We start from the raw sequence: 21,159 nt of genomic DNA on the forward strand, positions 1-21,159 counted from the left end.
CCCAAAGCTCGTTGGTGTGGTAAGGGTACGGAGGATTGAGTGGTGCCCCTCTGCAGCCTCCTACTATGTGTTTGAGGATCCCAGGCTCTGCGCAGAAGCGGCATTGCGGAGAGAATTGTGTAGGGGCTATCAGGTGCTTTCTGGTTGGGTGAGGGAATGTATTAACCTGTAGAGCTCGGATTAATTGCTCCTGCTCTCTAGGTAGTGACTTGTGTGGGGGCGCATATGTTCTGCTGGTTAGCTTGTAGTGTTGTGTGATGTCTTAGTACGAGACTAGGGGGTGCATGCGCTCGGGTTCAGATTCCTCGGCGTCGGCTCGTTGGGTCAAATCTCGAGCCACGTGGTTGGCGACCTCGTTGCCAGGAATGCCGTGATGAGCTGGCGCCCAGATGATCATGACTGATCTAGTTGGCGGCTTTTGATTGATGATCTTGAGCGTAGTGGCATGAATTCTGCCGCTAGCGAAGTTGCGGCACGCCTGTAGGGAGTCGGTCACTATGACTTCAACCTGTGTTTGGGAGAGCGCGAGGGCTATGGCCGCTTCCTCGGCTTGGAGGGGATTGTATCGGGTGAGCGAAATGCTGCTCTGATGTTCTGTGTTGACGATTACGGTGGCTGTTGTGGCTGCGCGTCTGTGGTAAGATCCCGCATCCGTGTAGGCTGTAGAGGGTAAAGTCCCGTATCGCTTCTGTATGGCCCGAGCACGGGCCTCCCTTCGCTGTGCGTGGTGCACTGGGTGCATGTTGCGAGGTAGAGGAGGCACGGTGATGTTGCTCCGGGTGGCATGGGGTAAGGTAACAGTCTGAGGCGGCGGATGGCTGAGAGGAGCAGATAGCCCCAGGCGTAAGATGATGGACCTCCCCGCTACCGTAACCGCCAACCTTGTTCGGTGGCTGGATAAATGTGCCTCGATCAGCTCCTCGGCCGTGTTGTGCACGCCTAGTCGTAGTAGGCGTTCTGTGGACGTACTGATTGGCAGGCCCATCTCCTGCTTATATGCCTTCCTGATTATTGTGTTGTTTTTGTGAATTCCGTTGCGTTCAGTAGTGCGTATGGAATAGCGTAAGTTATTCGAGACACGACGAAGGCTTGGACAAGCCAAAGCGTGTCCACCTCCCCCATGCCTATTGTCTTGGTTGTTATTCGCCGAATCATGTGGGCAACTTGGGCTGTTGTATTGTTAAGCTTGTTAAATAATATTGTGTTGGTGCGATCCGACTGGAAAACCATTACAATATCTTTACGCTCTGAGACGGAACGATGGTGTGTCCCTCCAGTTGTATCTTGATAGTGGGCGAGTCGGATGCGTGCTTCTTTCGCCGTGAGACCAGGAGTAGCTTCGACTATTGGGGGGCGCAACTGAGGCCGCATGACTTAGCATAGTTGCTTACCACGTCTGCCGCTTCCTGCAACCGGCTCTCCATTGCCCCGATGGACCCCGTGGACGACCAGATGGTAATGTCGTCGGCATATAGGCCATGCCGGATCCCCGGGAAGTTATCGAGGAGCGGCGGGAGGCCTGTTAGGGCGATATTGAAACGGAGAGGGGATAATACTGCGCCCTGCGGTGTGCCGCGCCCGCCCAGTAGAAAGGGGTCTGTGGCTTGGTCCCCGACCTTTATGATGGCTTTTTTTATCTGAGAGGAAATCTATGGTATAGGAATACGTCCTGGCCCCACAGCCCAGCGTGTTTAGCCTCTGTAAGATTGCTGTATGCTTGACGTTATCGAACGCCCCTTTAAGATGTAAGGCGAGGATAGCCGTGGGGGAGTTGCGTGTCGCTGGTACAATCACCTCCTCTTTCAGTTGAAGTAGGATGTCTTGTGTTGAGAGGTGTGGACGGCATCCTATCATCGTTGTTGGAAGTTTCCTCGAGTCCTCCAGGAATGGTTGTAGCCGGTTGAGAACGATGTGCTCTAGGAGCTTTCCTACACACGAAGTGGGGGAGATCGGTCGTCCGCTACTCAGAGCACCACTGGCTTTTCGCCCTTTTTCTTACTGTACGGTCGACACCCGTCGCATACCATCGACACAATTTTACCTTACCGGACGGATGCATCAGAGGGCTCGCCTATTTCTGGCACAGCAAGGCATGCTGAAGAATGTCGCGACCTCGCACGTGCCTTTAGTTCCAACGACCAAGAGTGCCAAAAGAGCACTCGCGGCGACTCCACTTCCGCGGCCACCTTGCTTCCTGGCGCGTTGTGCGGCTCTCTGTCCCGTTCACCGCCCCTGGCCTCTCATTGAAACTACTCCCGAAGTATGAAGGCCCTTACCGAGTCGTCGAACCTGACTCGCGACTGGGAAACAACCACCGGAGACACTGCATTGCATGCGACGGAGCACTGCGCAAATCTGCCATAAACCACAGGCGTTCGCAAACCGTCCGAGCGAAACCGAACGGGTTGTTAAAAAAATGTTGCAGTGGCTTAGCTCGGCTATGCCAGGATATACGTAGCGTTAGCAAAGGTTCAGCTGATTATTCTTAGCTTTCCTGGTTGTCTAGATTGTCAAGGATTAGCTTGATTGTCATGATTACTGCTGCTCCAATGACACACACAAACGCCAGTCAGAAGCGCAGCGGCTCCAGCGCAGTGTCAGACGGCGACTGCACAGCGAGCGCGCGCCGGCGCCAGTGCGTCTACCACGGCTACGACGTCACTCCTCTGGAATGCGCAGACCGGCGGCGGTGAGTCGCGCGCGGCGGCGGCGGAGTGCGCGAGAGGTGCCGGCTCCGGTGGCTCCGGTGCGCAAGCCGTGTGACATCACTGATCTTTGCGCATGCGCAGCACGGCTCTTTATGTGCCGCGCGAAACGGGCTTGGCTAGGCCAGTGTAGCTAACGCTACAAAATCGCTTCTTGAACTCACGGTCGGCTGCTGCGAAAGACGCACGACTTGCGGGTCGGCGACCATGTTGCGCCAGTTGAGTTGTGCCGTGCCCAGCTTCAGGAACATGAGATGCAGAGTTTTAGGCTTGCGCAGTGAATGGCGCTGAAAGATTCTGCTTCACGCTGGCCTGTCTCTCACTGGACCAAAGGGATATTTGCCCGTCGACGCCGTTGCCTTTCTTCGCCGCATTGCGCAGCATTTTTTTACAGCGAAGCTGTTTATGTGGACCCTGTGCCGCCGGACTTCGCTAAAAAGGGGCCACGTGACCTAGCGGGAGAGGGGAGGAAAAGAATGGCTCAACGGGGGGTAAGGGGTTGGAGTGACCCCTTTTCCCCTGTGACAATGGTGTGAGAGGGTGCTGATGAAAAGGCGAACGGGGAGGGGGGTTGTCGTAAGTCGTCCCGTGCAATACTAAAAAAGGTAGGTAAACGGGGGAGTTGGGTGTGAGAGGAGTTCGCGTTAGCGTTGGTTGTACATACGGAGCTTCGGATTAGTGGTTCCGCAGATACCATCCCCGCTACAACTATGGGAAGACCACGAGAAGTGCGTACTCTTGAGGAAGAAGCTGCCTACCGCGAGGGTCAGCGAGAGTTGGATCGTGAGCGGGCTTGTCGTCGTAGGGCCGACCGAGAGCTGCGCGCCAGAGATGCCGAGTTTAACGACACCGCCGGGAGGCCGATCCCAAAGTACGCGCCCTAAACGCGGGAAACACATCGGCAGCGCCGGGAGTACAGTATTCTAGTACGCTGTACCGGGAGGCAGCTTTGCTGTTTGGCCATGTTCACGGAGTGGAAGGGGTGGTGATTTTTAGATGCGAAGCATCTTATGCTCGGGGCTATGTCCCTCCCTCCGCCGTGCGGCGTCCCCACCCGCACTGCGCATGGCATCCTCCTCCCCCTCCTCTCATTGTCTCATCTCTTCTCCTCTCGGCATTCCTACTCTGCCGACGCTCCTCTCCTCTGCGCATGCGCATCCTCCTCCCCCTCCTCTCCTTGTCTCATTTCCTCTCCTCTCGGCATTCCTCCTCTCCTCTCGACGCTCCTCACCGGATTGCGCAACGAATGGCAACACCTGCGGCTCCGCGCACGATAATGCGAAGCAGCTTAGGTTAGAGGCGCGACGGTAGGCGCTGCATACTCCGCTGGGGGGCGCCACTGTAGCTCGCGGTATAATAACGCGCGCGCGCTCTCCGCTCCTCTCATTCTTCTCCCGCAACGCCGCTATGTAACGCCACGGACAGCGCCAGCGTCAACGCCAGTGTCAGCGCCGTGGACAGCGCCGCGGAGAAGAGGGCTCGAGCCGCTGCCACGAAACGGCAGCGGCGACAGGCCGATCCCGAACTTCGGGCTCGCGAAGCCGGTAGCTACGTACCTCGACCTAACGGAAATGACGAACTGAAAACTAATGGGAACTTGAGTCGACCTTCGTGCTGCTTCGCATACGACTCAGGGATCCCCTACGGGAAGATGGTGTAATTTTTTTTAACACGAAAATGTTTTATCCCGGGATTCACGACTGATTTCCCGCAACGGATGTAACGGATGTGATAGTCGCGATCTAGGAGCGGGGTAGTGAAGCACTGCATTGTGACACTAACGAGCGCCGACAGGGAGCGCTTCGGTATAGTCACAGCACAGTGGAGGGTTCAACCGGTTCAACGCGGTGTAGCCATAGAATACACAACCAAGTATAGTCTCGTGCATAGTTTCATACAATATTTGTACAATAAATAATCATACGATAAAAAAACCTTATTATATTGTCCGACGGCAGGATTCGCACACAGGAACTCTGTAAGAGAAGCCCGATGTTGAAACCATTACGCCATGGACGAACGCCTGGACACGCGACATAAAACGCCCTTGTGAATTTATAACGGCCGCGCCAGTGCATTGAGATGCTTGGTGCGTTTCGATTTGGCCACCTCGGAAAGCGGAACCGTAGTAATTAGTTGCGATTGTGCGTGTTCGCAGTGTCTTCTGCACTTTGTAAAGTATACATTACTCAGAAATTTATGACATTAAAGGCATATGAAGCGCAATTAACAAAGTCACAGGAACGTCTAAATCCACAAGCACGAAGATCAGACAAATCCACGTACTTCCCATCATTCCCATGGTGGCTGAACAATTGCAACGCCAGAGTATGTGGCCCCGTGTAGGCACTTGCCGCACATGTTTTGGCCATATAGGTGTTCTGTGGTTTGGCTTTCGCGTCGGATAAGCCTATGGCCCCTCGTCGCCTACAGATTGCGGCTTCAATGTGCATCAGCAGTGCATCGCCTGCTGCTTCGCTTGCCATGGCACCACCTGAGACAACTGCTGCGCTAAGTGGCGCAGAAAGGCAATGACGTCGCCGGGCGAATCTCGCTGTGCTCCGGCAAGGGACACTCCAGCGTGAAGCAGAACGCCTTAGAGCGTTCGCGGCGCACGGTGCGTACTCTGTCACTCGCATTCCTGTCGCTGAGCGCCTCGCTGCTCGATTGACTCCCTTAGCCACTGCGGAACAGGATCAAAATTCTCGCACTTTCGCCAAAGCCACTCGCCAGCAGGACGGCGCTCGCCGACAGGTCGCCGCGCGCCGAGCAACAACACGGTCGCCCACTCGCCAATCATGCGCCTTTCTCTGTGGCGGACCGTGAGTTCACGAAGCAAACATGCAACAGCTTCTGTGAAGACATGTTTCACTTTCGTGTTCTACCGATTCCTATGAAAGTGGGATCAGCCCTAATTTTTCGTAGTTGGTGCCATCGCAAGCCAAGCAGTAGGCGGCATGTATAAAGCACGGCTGGTGCATGTTGAAGCTGCACTCCGACGCGACAGACATACCATGAGCGGCAAATGCGTAGTCACCTCATCAGAAGGCATACACCGCCAACACTAGGATATAGGCCTCTTGCGCTGGAGTTTGAGGTATAGTAGAGGCGCCTGGTGGCGGCTACAAAAGTTATCTGGGTAGAACTAGCTTGGGTAGTATTGACAGAATTGAGCCCTGGCTGTGGCGAAGCACGTTAATAGCCGGAGTTTTGCGTTGATTCGCACTTTTTTAAAGACGATAGTCTTTCTTGGGGAACTTAAACGCTGAAAATTTGGTCTGTCTGTCTGTCTGTCTGTCACCCGATTCAGCCACCCGGCCAAAGTTGGACCACTTGCTTACCGCCCACACTACTTAAACTGGTACGGCTGTTCATACTTGTGAACGTTATCGATCACAAAGTAAATATTACGCATATCTGAGGCGCAACATCACTAGGTAAGTATTAGGAGGTGTGTTCCTTTAATAGAAAATACATAGATACGTAACTCTAAAGACCCTAGTTTCTTAACTGCGCTGAAAATGCCATTCTATGCGCGCCGACGAACGACGTTCCCCCGAGTGCGCGCCGACGAGCGCCCTCTGCCATGGAGGAAGGAAACCCTCTGGACAAGCTCATGTTTCCCGATGTATTGCCAGATGGCGTCCATGTCTCACGCAGCGCCTCCTCAATTTTATCAATGCCAGCCAGATGCGGCCGATTCAACATAAAGGAAGCGCTGTCTGAGGCAGGGCAAAGCATAAATGGCCGCTTTATTCCCTGTTGCGAGCGCGAAAAGGCTCCTCACAGATCACGCCGATCACGCTATACGAGCTGGCCGCAGCCTAGTTTTGTGAAAATGGACTCTCTGTGTGCCGTGGGACGTAATGCTGGAAGCAGAAGGAATCGGTGACGCCGATCCGGGGAGACCTAGCTCAGCCTCGAAAAAGCGTAACGTCATTACTGCTGCTTCGGGGGCTGCCACGAGCAAGAACGCCTGAATCCCAACATCAAATTCTACCGTTTTCCTTCAAGGCCTCACGCAGCGGAGCGTCGGGTGCGCTGGATATATAGCTTCACCACCCCACTACAAGCAGCACAGCTTCGAGAGTTAAATGTGCACACCCTTGACCTCAAGCCAACACGTTAACGCAGCGCAGCAAGGCAGTATTGATTACAGCACATCGATGTTCGAGCGCTGTCATTAAGAGCTACATCAAGCGAGTGGCGCACGAGCTCGGACTGCAGCGCGTGATTCGCACGTACATACGTACGTTACTGCGAGCTCACATGCATTGCATCAGTTATTTATCAGTTTCTCAAGGGACAGATGGCCGCTACTACAGCGCAAGCATAACTATATACTTATCTAGCGGCATGCAGTCAACAAAGATTGCAAGAGGCCCGCCGTTTCGCGCAATTCTGAAAGACTGCTGCCGTCGCGGCGCGGACCGTCGTGCGCTCGATCAGTTCCGTACACATAATGTCTGCCTATCGCCGCTGTGAATTCATTTATAGCAAGTATTTCCTTGCGTTTCTGCGCCTGAATCTAGCAGTGTGCAAACCTTAGCTGAAGTTCAACTTCGTATGCGACGCGCTTCACTTGCGATTGACACCGTGCTAAAACTTCGCCGCTTAATTCTTGAACGGCGTACACGTATTCGGCGTTACATAATTTCTTGCCTTAACGCAACATGCCACACCTAAAAAAAATATTCGGCGCCCGATATTCGCTGCAGGCCGTGGTAAAACACAACGGAAATTGGCGGGTCCGTATTGTAAACGTGCTTTCCGAAGCAGACGACCGAGCTTGGTACTACCAAGTTCAGGACAGAGGGTGCTCTTCAGCACCATTTTTGCAGTGCCCCCTGGGCAAAGCATGAGCGCCATACACCGCGTTGAAGCCTCCGCTGCGCTGAAGCTACCGAAGCGCTCACTCTCGGCGCTTGTTAGTGTCATAATACAGTATTTCGCTTCACCGCTCCTATAGATGGCGGCGCTATCCCTGTCACGAGGGCTTGTTTTACGCCTTGGCGCCGACCTCACCCCTTCTAGAGGAAGTTGTCGTGGAACCCGGCAAAAAACAATTTCGTGTTAAAAACAACTGCCCGCCGGTGGGATGCGAACCCACGTCTTCTAATTACGCTTGCGAAGCTCTTACTAAGTGAGCTACCGCGGCACCGTTTTCCTATCCACTTTCTGGGGCATATACGTTTCTCTACTAGAACTAACCTTGGGAGTGTAAGCCAACGCCACCAATCACGTACACGGGACGCCTGAGGCAAAAAGGATCCGCTGGTAATTGCCCAAGCTATAAACCCACCAGGCAATAATATCGTGTGGATGTCTCGACACGATTACATTGCGGGGAACATAGCAGCTGATAGCTACATCCCGAGGTCATAACAACCGGGCATCCCCGAGAGGCGATTGTACTCCGGTGCCCATCCCAAAATGATACAGAGACATCATAGAACATTACAAATTCGACAGAAGGAAATACCCACCACCTCATCCCCCGCTTAGTAGGGAGGAAGCCGTGCCGCTACGAAGACTACAAACAAATTCCTTCCCACACGCCACATTATCGCGCAAGACACATCCCACACTATACGAATACAATTGTTAGTTCTGAAGATACCCAATACTCTCTATCATATGATTTGGAAGTGCAACGTTGTCATGGAGGTGCCAGCAAATGAGCACCACCTGAAGAGCTGTGGGGGGACCTGCTGACCAGCGCTGACCCGGAGGGCCAGCGACGACTGGTGGACCGAGCAAGGCGGACAGCCAAGGGTCATGGCATCCCGGACTAAGGAAGCCACCCATCTGAGGTTGACATACACAAGGTAACTGGTTCTATTTTTTAATCAAGTTTATTTCATCATTATCATCATTATCCGACGCTTCTCCTACACTCCTCACACGAACGGTGACTCGATAGCGGTGCGCACTGAATCCGCCTCTATCTCACCCCCAACTCGCTCAGGAAAACTTTGCCTTTATTAATTTCAACTAGACGTTGAATCGCCTTCCAAATTTTTAGAGCGCCGCTCTTAAGGTCCAAACACACGAGGCTAATCGTGCACGCCTGACTGCGCGCCATGCATCTACGACGCCGTGCTCGTATTGTCCTAGCGTCTAGAGAGGGGAGACGCTCAGGCCGCGCGCGCGTCCGGCAGTGCTTGATCTTGAGCGTCATTTTGAGCGCTCCCGACGGAAGTGGCAGCGCGTGCGCTGTCGTCACGTGGCCGGCAAGTAAACTTGGAAACAGGTGGTTGTTGTTTCTAAATCGTGGTGACACCTCCGGGAGTCACCGCCGCACAAAGACGTTGAACGCTATCAATAATGAAGCGATTGTCGCGTGCGCTGGGTCTCGGCCTGCACTATGGCCTGCGAAGCACATGCACCATGAAAATAAGCCCATGATTCCAAGATTACGTCCGTGGTTGTGAGAAATGTGATGCCCAACGCTACCGGAATAGGCAAGTCATCAAAATTTTATACGGGTGTCAAACACGTGGCACGTCCAATTGCGATCGTGCGAGCTGTCTAAGCAGAGGCTCTGGCAGCTCATTTACCAGCTGCGGCAGACGAATCACTTCCACCGGTTCCGTCGCTCATTGTTCAGAAAGAAAGCGGGAGCACCGGAACGCGTGGCGCGCGCGGAGCGCATTCTCTATAATATAGTGGCGGCGGTGCAGGAGAAGTAGCGCATACGCAGTGGGGCCAATGCCCACGCCAACGATTTGTTTTCATATATTGTATCGGTGGACGCACTCGCCACATTCCTTAGTAATGACGTCATCGGCGACTGGGTGATGGCGCACTTTTCATAACTGTTTCGTTTTAATTATTGTCTTTTTTTACTATATTCTCCTGTAGTTGTGATTTGCTTGTTTGTTTCTTTTCGTTTTTGTTTTTTAATTTTCAATGTATGCATGCGGTCACCACTAAGGCCATAGGGTTGTTCCTGGGCCCGGTAAAAAATGATTGATTGAATAGTTCATTTTCTATTTCACTTTTATGATTTATGAAAGTAGAGATAAATCAATCGTGGAAAAATGGGAAGCGTTAGCAGAGTAATCTCTTTCTTCGTCAGAGGTAATTATATACTGCTCTACAAGCATTCCTGTGGTTGTATCCTGACATCGATTCTCCGAGTGACAGTACATCAGTACCTGTATAGAGCCAACCCAAGATAATGAAGCGGAACCTTGAAAAGTCGTTTCCTTTCACTGAAAAACCACCAGCAGGATAGAAAAAACGGTGTAATTGATTCGTTGCCAATGTAGCCTATAGAACGTACCACCAAAGCAGACCTGGGCAGCTAAAGAGACGGAGAAGGATAAATGATAGACAGGGAGGTTAACTAGGACTGAGCCCGATTGACTACCTGTTCTGGGGGTGAAGGAGATAGGAATGCATAAAAATTAGACAGGAGAAAGTCCAGTGTTGATGTCGTCGGCATAGTGAAAATGATCAGCGTTGTATCAAAGACGGCTGCGGAGCCCGTTGTTGCCTTCAGAAGTCGGAAGTCGCCGAAGCATTTTTATTGCCTTCACAGCTGCGCAAGTCAAAATGAAGGGGTGGTACACGACAATGTAGCCTTGTCGTTGCCACTTCCACGAATAATGTAGATGAATACATTTTTGTGCATTTTGCGAATAAGACGGTACTTCTGTCCTCAGTCAAAGAAAAATATCTATGTGTCTAGCCGCACAGATATGAGTCCTGCTGGAAAGCACAGAGACCACCGAACTATTTTTAAAAATTGGCAGCCAATCCACGAAGTAAATCCTGATAATGGAGCGCAGCTCCTTGGATGATTACGGCTGCTGCTCGAGCTTTCGCTTCGGGGTCTTGCTGCCGTTGCCAGCGTGCTGCTGTTTCTCGTGCTCGTAGCTCGGGGTTAGCTTCGCAGCGTTGCCATTGGGCTGCCGCGTCTCCTTCTCGAAGTTTAGGATCACATTCACGACGTTTGCGCTTACGTTCGCGCTCCTCCATACTGCAGTGCGAAGTGTATAGCGACAGCGGCGCGGCGCCGGCGCAACAGCTGTGCGCGGTTGGTATGCGCGCTACGTGCGTGACGGAGAGCTACGACGACGACGGCGACAACGGACATCGTGAGAGCCTAAGTGGCTTCGCTCCTAAAAGCACGTGTAGGTGACTTTGGCAACTCGCCTTCATCCTTATCATGACTAACAAAATTGCACCTTGCTTGCTTTGCAGTGCGTATGGCCGTATTGGCGCCTCCCTCTATTAAACATGTAATTTTCCACTCCATCGCTGCCTCGGTTAACTCCTACTCAAGTTTGATTGCAATTGGAATTTTTCGGAGGCTCGAGGTGCATTTGCGCTGCCGTCGGCGGCGTCGTGCTGGCCCGCTAACGTGCCGCTCGTGCGCGAATGATTAGAGTGTTTCCAGAGACACACAGTGCGTTTGAGAGCAAACAAATTGGAGTACGCTTAAGTTTCGCCTTTAAGAGTGGAACGCGATAGCATTCAAAGATCCCTGGATGCTTATCAGGCTTTTTTTTTCGTATATTGAAATTACAGACCGATGCTATCACGTCTGTAGGTAGGGGTTAAGTCCGTGCTTTAGGATTTTCTGACAGATTCTACATTGAGAAATTTAATTTTTGTTCACTAACGCCTTGCGCCACGCGAAGAACCTGACCGGTTGGGGTGTTTCGGGATGATGATGTTCGGCATGCTTATTTCCGCCAACGACGCCGGCGCTTACGAAACGACGAACCGAAGGGGACACAATATCAACGCTCCGCTCCATCGTCTTCGTGGTGGAGCCAGGCCAGCGTTCTCCCCTCCGCTGCTGACGTGACCGTTGCTGCGTGCATGAACCTGTCCGAATAGAACCGATAGTAAACGTCAAGCCAATGTCCTTTAAAATTGAACTAAGTACTCGCGAACGCCGGGGGTTTCTCACTGGTGTCACCTTGTGCAACTTCGAGATGCGACGCCTGCAATGCCAGTGGTGGTGGTCTACGCAAGTCACCCTGGGAGTGTGGTGAGACGCATGGTAGCGGATATGACGTTGTTCGTTCTGCCATACAGTAGTTGCCTTACGTGCTATCTGGCACCAACGTGTTGGAACACGTATACTTAGAACACAGAGGAGTTTGAGAGCAATGCTATGCCTTGCTATCAATGCCAATGCTTCTTCCTTCGGGCCAAACTGTTGTTCTTTTTTAATCCTACATGACATATTTTATTCATATGAAAGACAGAGAGATCGACCAGAGCTAGTGCGCTCTAGTCCGCTACTCTGCGCTGGGGAAGAGAGAAGGGGAGTGAAAGTACTGGGAAGGATGATGATGAGAAGTGCTAAGTGCTTATGTACATTAGATGGTGGTGCTACTAGAGCCGCTCGTCTAGTTTCATGTCATGCAGAAACTTCAACAGCACAAAGTTTATTCACTAGGGTGAGTGCTGACAGAATACACTCGTAAACTGTTTTACAACTTAAGTTTATCGGTAAGCTGCCTTTCTTTGCCTAATAATAACTGTCTGATATGCTCTAACCCCTTTATTGTGAGGAGATTTCCGCCGAATTATCCACGTCCCCTCTCCCTAGTTAGTCTATGGAAGACGCTGACTACCGATGCCGAACCCTTGCACCCTCGACAGGCTGTCGAAAATTGCGTTATATTTATTTATATAAATTAAAATAGATAAACTCGATGTAGCAAGAAACACTTGGCCTTCAAAATACTGAGTCCGGCTGATACGCTGAGAATATATGCAGCTCTGTTTGCATATTCTGAATTAAAAATATATAAGAAAGTCACTTTGATGCGGCAGAAAATATGAATTAGCCGCATTGATTTGACTTATGTTTTCAATCTTTCCCATTAAATCCAGGTACGTGCTAGAGATGCCAAGAATCGCTCTAATGAGAAAGTATAACGTTGTCTTCTTCTTCTGCCCTGCTCGTGTTCTTCTTGCGAAACTGCGTTTTTAAAGCAGCGCATTTAAAAGAAAAAGCACGACGAGAACACTTCATTTCCTCCGTCAGCAATGGCCGCTGTTATCGCACACGCAATATTACCGCTCAACAATCGCGTCCACCATCTAACCGCACAAGGAGCGCCTGCACAGCAAGCCAAGTGAACAGAAGACGACGATCTTGAAAATTTGCCGGTGTCAAAGGAACCCCAAAATTGTGATGCGGCGGCGCGTTTCGGGGTGTACAGCCCCGAACACCGCGAGCTCCGCGTCTGTGCACCTGTCGAAAATTGTGGTCCACTCATCGTTTTCGCGCCAGTCCTCATGGAGTAACAGTAACGCAGCACCAGCAACCCTCACCACCATATCAGTCACCGGTCCCTCGCTGCCGACGCCTGTGTCCCTTAGGCGAGAGCCGCTGGCCGTGAACGCTTCGTCGACTATGCAGCCCGTCGCCTACGCGTCGTCCGGCAGCGTCAGTGGTACACGGAGGGGCGTATGTCATCGCACGTCTCTACGGAAAGTAGGCAGCTGTAGGAGCACAAGATGCACGGTGCCGTCCTTGCTTGCGGGACGCAGCCTGTCTAGATCCGGGTGGGCACCAGCGGGATCCGGAGCCTCCATCGCAGAATACGCAAGGCAAGCGTTTTCTGCAACTAGAAATGCCAGCTACGGCGGCCACTCGCACCAGAGCCTCGACAGTGTGGCTATGCGCCGTGGGGCGTCGTTCCGTTGCACGCAGACCGCGTCGTTCTCACACGTGCAGCGTTCACCGAAATTATCCGGCAGAAGATCACGTGAACTGACTACCGTTCTGAGCTCCGTGGACATCGAAGTGACACATACGTCTCGGCGCCCCGGTTCGAGGTCGTCGGCATTCGAGTACTTGCCGGCTTATCAACCTGCACAGCTTTCCAGTATTGGCCTCACACCAGTCACCATCGAGCCGCCACGATTCAAGTCGTTGTTTAGCCCTGCTCCGGTGAGCAGTACGTTCGACAAATTTCCACATCGGGAAGACAGTCAGAAGCAGTTTGGGCAAGTACCAACAGATCTTTCTGCATTGCCAGAGCGCTCCGATGTCCCACAAAGTGACTCGAATTTAATCGTTCTGAAATCGCCTATGCAATCGCCACCTCGGGTTGATCAAGACAATAACGACGCGACCGCTATTTCGCCTCCTCCAGCCATCGAATTTACACCATCACAGCCAACAACGCAGGACGGAAAGCAAACCGAAGCAATTAATTCGCAATCTGCGGTGCTCTCACCACCGAAGCCGATTGAATTCTCACATACACACCAAATGTCAGAAGATATACTTACTCCACTGAGGCCCCTCGATCTTCTTACTTCGTCACCAATGCAACTTGACTTATCTTCGCCCCCCAAACCGATTGGATCCTTGTTAAGCCAACCGATGTCCTTGGGCTTATTTTCGCCACCGAAGCCCATCGAATTTTCCCCATCGCAACCAATGTCAGTTAACCTATCTACTCCGCCTCAGCCTATAGGATTCTCGGGTGTCCAACCAATGTCACTGCACTTGCTTTCGCCGCCTAGGCCCATCGAATTCGGTCAGATGCAAGGATTGTCGCTGCAGATAGAAGCAAGACCAAGCGAAGTTTCGCAGTTAGCATCACCAATGCGACCGGTAGATCTCTCTAGCAGCACAGGCACAAGATCACTGTTACAGTCACCAAAATCACCTGAAAGACCCGAGAAACCAGAAAGTCCGCTCGTGGAGATTAATGCATTTTCACCAACACCAGGTGCTAATACTCAACACGGGCCACTGATCCAGGTCAATTCTTCTGTGCCTCTGCAACTGCAGCTATTATTATCGCCTCCAAAAGCAATAGACTTTCAGCCCCAGCAAACAAGCCCACCTGGATCGGGCACCACAACAGGCAGTGCGGCATCAGGTCCGTTATCTCCAGTGTCAGTTGCGTTATCTCCACAGTTAAAGCAAGAAGACCTTCTAAGCAGCTCAGTTACCTCAACCAGCCAAATATCACCACTTCAGCACCTTCCATCTTGGACCAAAGCACCAACAGAAACGAAGACCGGTAAACCGCCAGCTTCGTTCTTGATGACACCCCCTACGCCATTAATAGTAGAGCCTCAACCGCGGAGGCCTACCCTGACGAGTGCGAACTTTCCGGAGCGACGGCCATCAAAGAAAAGGTCTGATGGAGCAATAGCGTCATCCGACACCTCAACCTCTCAGTCTACTTCAAGATAGGGCGACTTTTTTTTATTCAAAGTGTGCGGTTGCCTTTTTCCACGATTGTGAGTGGTGGACAAGCAAAACGCAGAAGTGCTTCTTGAAAGGTCGGGTCATGACAACGGTGGTGTTCGAAAAAAGATGGACATTAGCATGCATTGTCGTGTAAAGCGAACATACGAATAATTTATCTGTTCTCTAGTGAGCAAGTGACTTGACTGCTTAGCTCAGTTCAAATATGTTTGGGTCCTGCATTGATACAGCTGCGAATAAACGAGAATTACACTATTACAGCTGTGTATTGAGAGAACGCGGTGGATCTTTAGGAGTAACAAATCGTTAAAGCTTCTACAGAAAATGAAGACATTCTGTGATCGTACGCGGGGAAATAGATACACAAATAACGTGACTACGATGCAAATATACACTTGAGTGCTCAGTATTGCTGCAGCGCGGTAGGTACAGGGAATCGTGCTGCGCAGCGGTTCTGTCATCTCTTAACGCAGAATAAGGATATGACTATATTGTAATATTAAAATTGAACCACATGCCGCTATAAGCCTCTTTTATTGGCAATAAATGTTCGTTTGTGTTTCGTAATTTCAGTGACCAATCTGCGGACATGTTTCGGGTAGTGCTTGCAGCATCAGCCGCCGGGTGTCTGCCTCAAGGGTAGCAGTGCACCGTTACTACAGTCAGCTCACTTTCACAGCTCACTATGGCGACCTACACAGCCGGAAGGCGCTAGAGTCGCTCCCTTGAAGCGGCAACGCTGTGGCCGTGCTTTGATTCTTCGGTAGCGCGTCATCTGCCACTGCGTCGGCATGCTGCGTCTGCCATAGCCGTAACTTGAGAAGCACAACTGGATTATTCGGGCAACCTGCGTTTGCTACAGTTCTGCACGCTTTTCTTATTTTGTGCACTGAAAGTAATTATTTGCCACGAACCAACGTTTCACATTCTCGTGTTGTGCTGTCTGCAGAAGAAGCTCTTCCCTTATGAAATAAAAAAAATCACAGCATATCCACGGGGTGAATGATGATGAGTGGGCGAAGCTCCGGAGGGAATCATCGGATCTCCCGCTTAAGGGGACGCTAGCACAAACGCGTTAGAAACGTGCAGTACTCTCTAGTAAGGGGGAGCGTCCACAGCGTCTTACGCAGCCATTTACACATGCCGGAACGTGCACCGCGTTTGCCGACGCCATCACATGACTTCTGAGAGAGTATACCCCCCGTATTCATAAACGCTCCTCGACTTGAACTTGACTTGCCACGCCTTGGGCATTGCGTTCGAAACGCGTTGAAGGTAAGGCGGAGAGGCCACAGCGTCTTACACCAGCTTCTTACACGGGCCGTAACGCGCTAGCACAAACGCGTTAGAAACGCGCTAGAAACGCGGCCTTTCGTTAATGTTGGGTATTTATTGCAATCGTGGTGCGTGAGTCTATGTGCGCTTCGTGGCGTAGTGGTTAGCGCCGCGCGTTCGGAAGCGAGGGGTCCCTGGTTCGATTCCGCGCTACGGACACAACTTTCGGAATTTTTTTTTCATAAAACGCCGGAAGCGTTCTCCGGAAGCCGGAAGCTGGCTTCCGGAACCGGAAGCGGAACCGGAAGCGGAACCGGGAGCGGAACCGGAAGCGGAAGTCGGCTTCCGGTTATACTATACGTATACATATATATGTATATATGGGTATACATACATATACGGACACACAACGCCATCTATTGAGCAATTCATAAACTAGACGTGGCTACCTAATACGACGGGGACGAACGGGTGCCGCTATAAGGAGCTTCGCCCCTAAAAAATGAGGAAGCTTACGCTTCGCCTTTAAGAGTGTAACGCCGATAGCATTCAAGATCTCTGACTGCTTCTCGCGTTTCCCAGCAACTGCAGCTTACGTAACCTCAATGTTTACCGGGAAACGCTGGTGGGAAACGCTGGCGGCAAACGCTATGCACGAAGGAGAGCCACGGCCGCTGGATAAAAAAAAATTTTCTTTTATCCAGCGGCCGTGGGAGAGCTTTCTGGTAGAAACACAGACTCTTGCGTGATCCGATCCAAAGGCGATCTCGGAGGTTGTGCATAGCCGCACTATAAAAATTACACAATTTTCAGGTTTCTTTATTGTCTTGCACTTTTAAAATTTACGTCTGCGAAGATTTAGCATAAGCGGCATGCGCTGTCGATGGTTTGCTTCTTGAAATCTGTTTGTGGGGTGTCATTCTCAAAATTCCGGGGAATAACTTTGTCAGGAATGTAAGACAAGGTTGAGCAACTTTATATAGTGATAGAATGGTGGGACAATATAACCTGCATATACCGCATGTCACATACCAAGGCGTGGCATATACATATACCTAAATATATGCCAAAAATTTCGCTCATGGACCTCAACGCCGACGCTGACTCCGACAACGGGTTTTCTGCGACACGGGGCCCTTAACGCTGTCGCGTTAATAATACAGGAGAGAACGTTTATGCCGTACAATAAAAAAACGCTTAATCTTGCACTCGGTCGCGCAACGCTTGAAAAAGTGAAGCTGGGTGATCGTAGCCCAGCATTTTCCGGAAGTGCGCGCGAGCTTATTATCTTATTACTCATGATGATGATAATTTATTTTCGCGCGTCTCGGACTTACGGCCGTGACTGCGCGTTGCATAGCACAGCTTGCATCACCGACACCGCGTTCCAGGAGACCCGCTCCGTGAATGCGTCTCTCTCTCCCTCTCATAGCGCGCAAAACCTCTTCACCTCGCATAGCTCGAGCGTGCGAACGCGCCAGCTGTGGAAGAAGACGACGGCGCTCGAACGCAATCATATGGTTCGCATAAATGCATGTTCTGCAAGCGTGGCTTATAGCTTAGTGGTTACGACGCTCGCCTTGGGACCGGGAGTACGTCGGTCGGAATCCCGCCTCCGCAAGAAAGTTTATTAGATGCGAAGCATCTTATGGTCGGGGCTATGTCACTCCCTCCCTCCGCCGTGCGGCGTCCACACCCCTACTGCGCATGCGCATCCTCCTCTACTCCCCTCCTTGTCTCATCTCCTCTCCTCCCCCTCATTTCCTCTTCTTGCCCATCTCCTCTCTTCTCGGCATGCCTCCTGCCCTCTCCGACGCTCCTCTCCTCTCCGGATCGCGCAACGAATGGAAACACCTGCGGCTCCGCGCGCGATAATGCGAAGCAGCTTAGGTTAGAGGCGCGACGGTAGGCGTCCCAGAGGAACCGACAACAGTCACCAACGCCGCGAGCGTTCGGTGCGAACGCGGGCAAAACGCCGACGGCGTCGAAAACAGTTCTGAGCGTTGCTGGCGCTGCTGCATGTCCAAGTTTATACAGCTGATAAAACTACCTTTAGTCGACCCCATGGCTGCTTCGCAGACTACTTAGGGTTCCCCTACGGGAAGATGGTGTAATTTTTTTTTTTTTTTCTTGGTAGGTTCTTCATACGCACCACAAATTACGGCTGGCTTAAACAGCTTCGCTGTTAAAATGTGTGAAATTTGTTTGACTATTACGTAGAAGGAGACCACACACTTGTATAATTCTGTCGTGGTTCGATGGATATTCATTGCCTAGTCGGAGCCAAGGGTGGCAGCAAGTTCAGACTGAAGGATGCGATTGATGACAATTTAACTCCGTGAAACGTGGGCCAATCTCGGAACAGTGCAGCAATATGAGTATAGTGCGAAAAAGGGTGACCTTGAGTGGTCGTTATCGGACATCGTGCAAACAAACGCTGGATATAGTGCGAATTAAGGTGGCTCGATTGGCCAGTATTGGACATTGTGCCAACAAACACTAGTATGAATTAAGGTGGCCTGATTGGCCAATATCGGGCATTGTGCCAATAAACACCGGGCATAGTGAGAATTAAGGCGGTCTGCGGTGGCAGGTGAGGATGCCCTTAGCGCAGGCGCGAGCTCCAGCACTAGCATGCCGTCGTTGTCATGCTCTCGTCATCATTCCGTCGTAGTCATTTCGTCGCTTTTGTATTCTTGTCGTCATCTTGCCGCCATTTTAACGCGAAAGCGTTAAGGCCCTGTGTCGCAGAAAATCCGTCGTCGGCGCCAGCGACCGCGGCCGAGAAAATCACCCCTAACCACGCAGGCCTTCAGCATATATTCAGGTACATGTATATGCCATGCCTTGCTATATGACGTGCTGCATATGCGGGTTATATTGCCACGCCATTCTACCACTAATGTTGCTTCTACCTTGTCTTACATTCTTGACAAAGCTATTCTTCGGAATTTTGAGATTGACAATCCACAAACAAATGTCACGAAACAAAACACCCACAGCGCATGCCTTTTATGTTAACTCTTCTCAGACTGAAATATTAAAAGTGCGAAACAAAAACGGGAACCTGAAAATTATGGATTTTCTGAGGGGCGCGGTTATGCACTATGTCCGGGATCGGCCCACGCAAGAGGCCGCGTTTCTACCAGAAAGCTCGCCTTCGTGCATAGCGTTCGCCGCCAGTGTTTCCCGGAAACCATAACGGTTGCGTAAGCTGCAGTTGTCGGGAAGCGTGAGAAGCAGTCAGGGATATCTGAACGCCATCGCGTTCAGCTCGTAAAAGCGAAGCTTAAATGTCTTCCAAGTTTCTTACTCCGTTGCTGTTTCTGCGTTACCACAACGTTGTCATCCCGCCGTGTTCTAGTCGTCATCGTCATAACGTCGTTATCATTCGACCCTAGTCATGCCATTGCCGACGTCGCTTCGTCAACACAACGTCGCCGTCATATCGTCGTGGTCATTGAATCGTTGTCATTTTGTCGTAGCTATAGCAATGTCGCCAACAAATTGTCATCATCCATTTGTCGCCACGCTATCGCCGACACACCTTCGTTGTAATACCAATGTCGGCATACAATCTTCATCATACCATTGGGATCAATTCAACATCGGCATCGTGTTCCAGTCATGCCGTCGTCGTCACTCCCCCATCTTCATAGCATGGCAACCATATTGCTACGGAACAGTATTTGCCTTGACGAAGAGGCGAGCAGTGTGAAGACGACGACGAAGATTAGAGGCTACTGCGGGCTGTGGCTTCTTGGCCAAGTGCGGCGCATTTCTTTGTAAATATACTTGTATATAGCTTTTCGTCTGCGTCTTCCTACGTAACATATCTGGTGGAGGTGGACGTTCCCTGTACCTCGTCACTGAGCTTCGCAGTGGACGGTACGTCGAGCCTTCCGTCATGGCTCCCACCGACGACAGCTCAACTCAGCCGGCTCCGACACCTGCTGCCACTTCGACGACCTACATCGCGCCCCCGCTCCCCGCGATCCTGGCGTATTCTCGGGCAAAGATGGGGAAGACGTCGACGACTGGATCAGCCTGCACGAACACGTCAGCCGCAATAACCGGTGGGACCCTACTATCATGCTCGCCAACGCACTCTTTTACCTCGGTGGCACACCTCGAGTTTGGTTTCGGACACACGAAGATGAGATCACCAGTTGGGATTCGCTTAAACAAAAGCTCCGAGACTTGTTCGGCAACCCCTACGGTCATCAACTTGCCGCGCAGAGGGCGTTATCCGGCCGTGTGCAGACGTCCACAGAGCCCTACGTCACGTACATTCAGGACGTCTTGCCTCTGTGCCGCAAAGTTGACGCACACATGACTGAGCCAGACAAGGTTTCCCACATCCTCGAAGGCATTGCCGATGACGCCTTCAACTTGCTCGTATTCAACAACGTGGCGACGGTGGATGCAGTTATAAAAGAGTGTCGCCGCCTGTAACTCGCTAAAAGCCGACGTATCGACCAGCAGTTTGCCCGTCTACCCAACACCCCAGCGACATCTTCCTGTGCCAACGCTCCTCGTCCCAACAACACTGGTAATATTACCAGGATCGTCCGGCGTGAGATTGAGGCCGCCTATCCGGCTGCCTTCGACTCCAGCTCCCCCAACGCAACAATATCATTGTCTTCACTCCGGTTAGTGTCAGTAATCCGTGGTGGTCTCCTGTTTTTTGTCACGAGAAAGTTCCCTCGTGCTTGGACGTTCTTTGTGGCCACACGCGACGAAATCGCACTCGCCCGGAGTTCTTTCGAACGAAGTGGCCAAATACGGAACCCAGTCAGCCAGTGGTTAATTACTCCCTTACATAGAGGAAGGGTTGGGCATCAGCCCAAACACCACGAACCAAGTGCCCACTACACGACATGGTGATGTCACCGACCACGTGTTCACCAGAGGTGTTTATCTAGCCACTTCCGAGTACATTTCATATTTCAGTATGCACAGGCCGCTATCACC

At 51.5% G+C, this 21,159-nt stretch overlaps 1 protein-coding gene across 1 annotated transcript in view; it reads left to right on the forward strand.

The window, feature by feature from the left end:
* The first annotated feature begins 3,415 nt into the window (after window positions 1–3,415).
* Window positions 3,416–21,159, forward strand: part of LOC125943506 (uncharacterized) — a 38,455-nt gene continuing 20,711 nt past the window's right edge. Inside the window, exon 1 of the mRNA XM_049662856.1 lies at window positions 3,416–3,576. Within this exon, the coding sequence (XP_049518813.1) occupies window positions 3,416–3,576 (161 nt within the window). The remainder of the gene's footprint in view (window positions 3,577–21,159) is intronic.

This window comes from Dermacentor silvarum, chromosome 2 (genome assembly GCF_013339745.2).
Source record: "Dermacentor silvarum isolate Dsil-2018 chromosome 2, BIME_Dsil_1.4, whole genome shotgun sequence".
Taxonomy (NCBI): Eukaryota; Metazoa; Arthropoda; class Arachnida; order Ixodida; family Ixodidae; genus Dermacentor; species Dermacentor silvarum.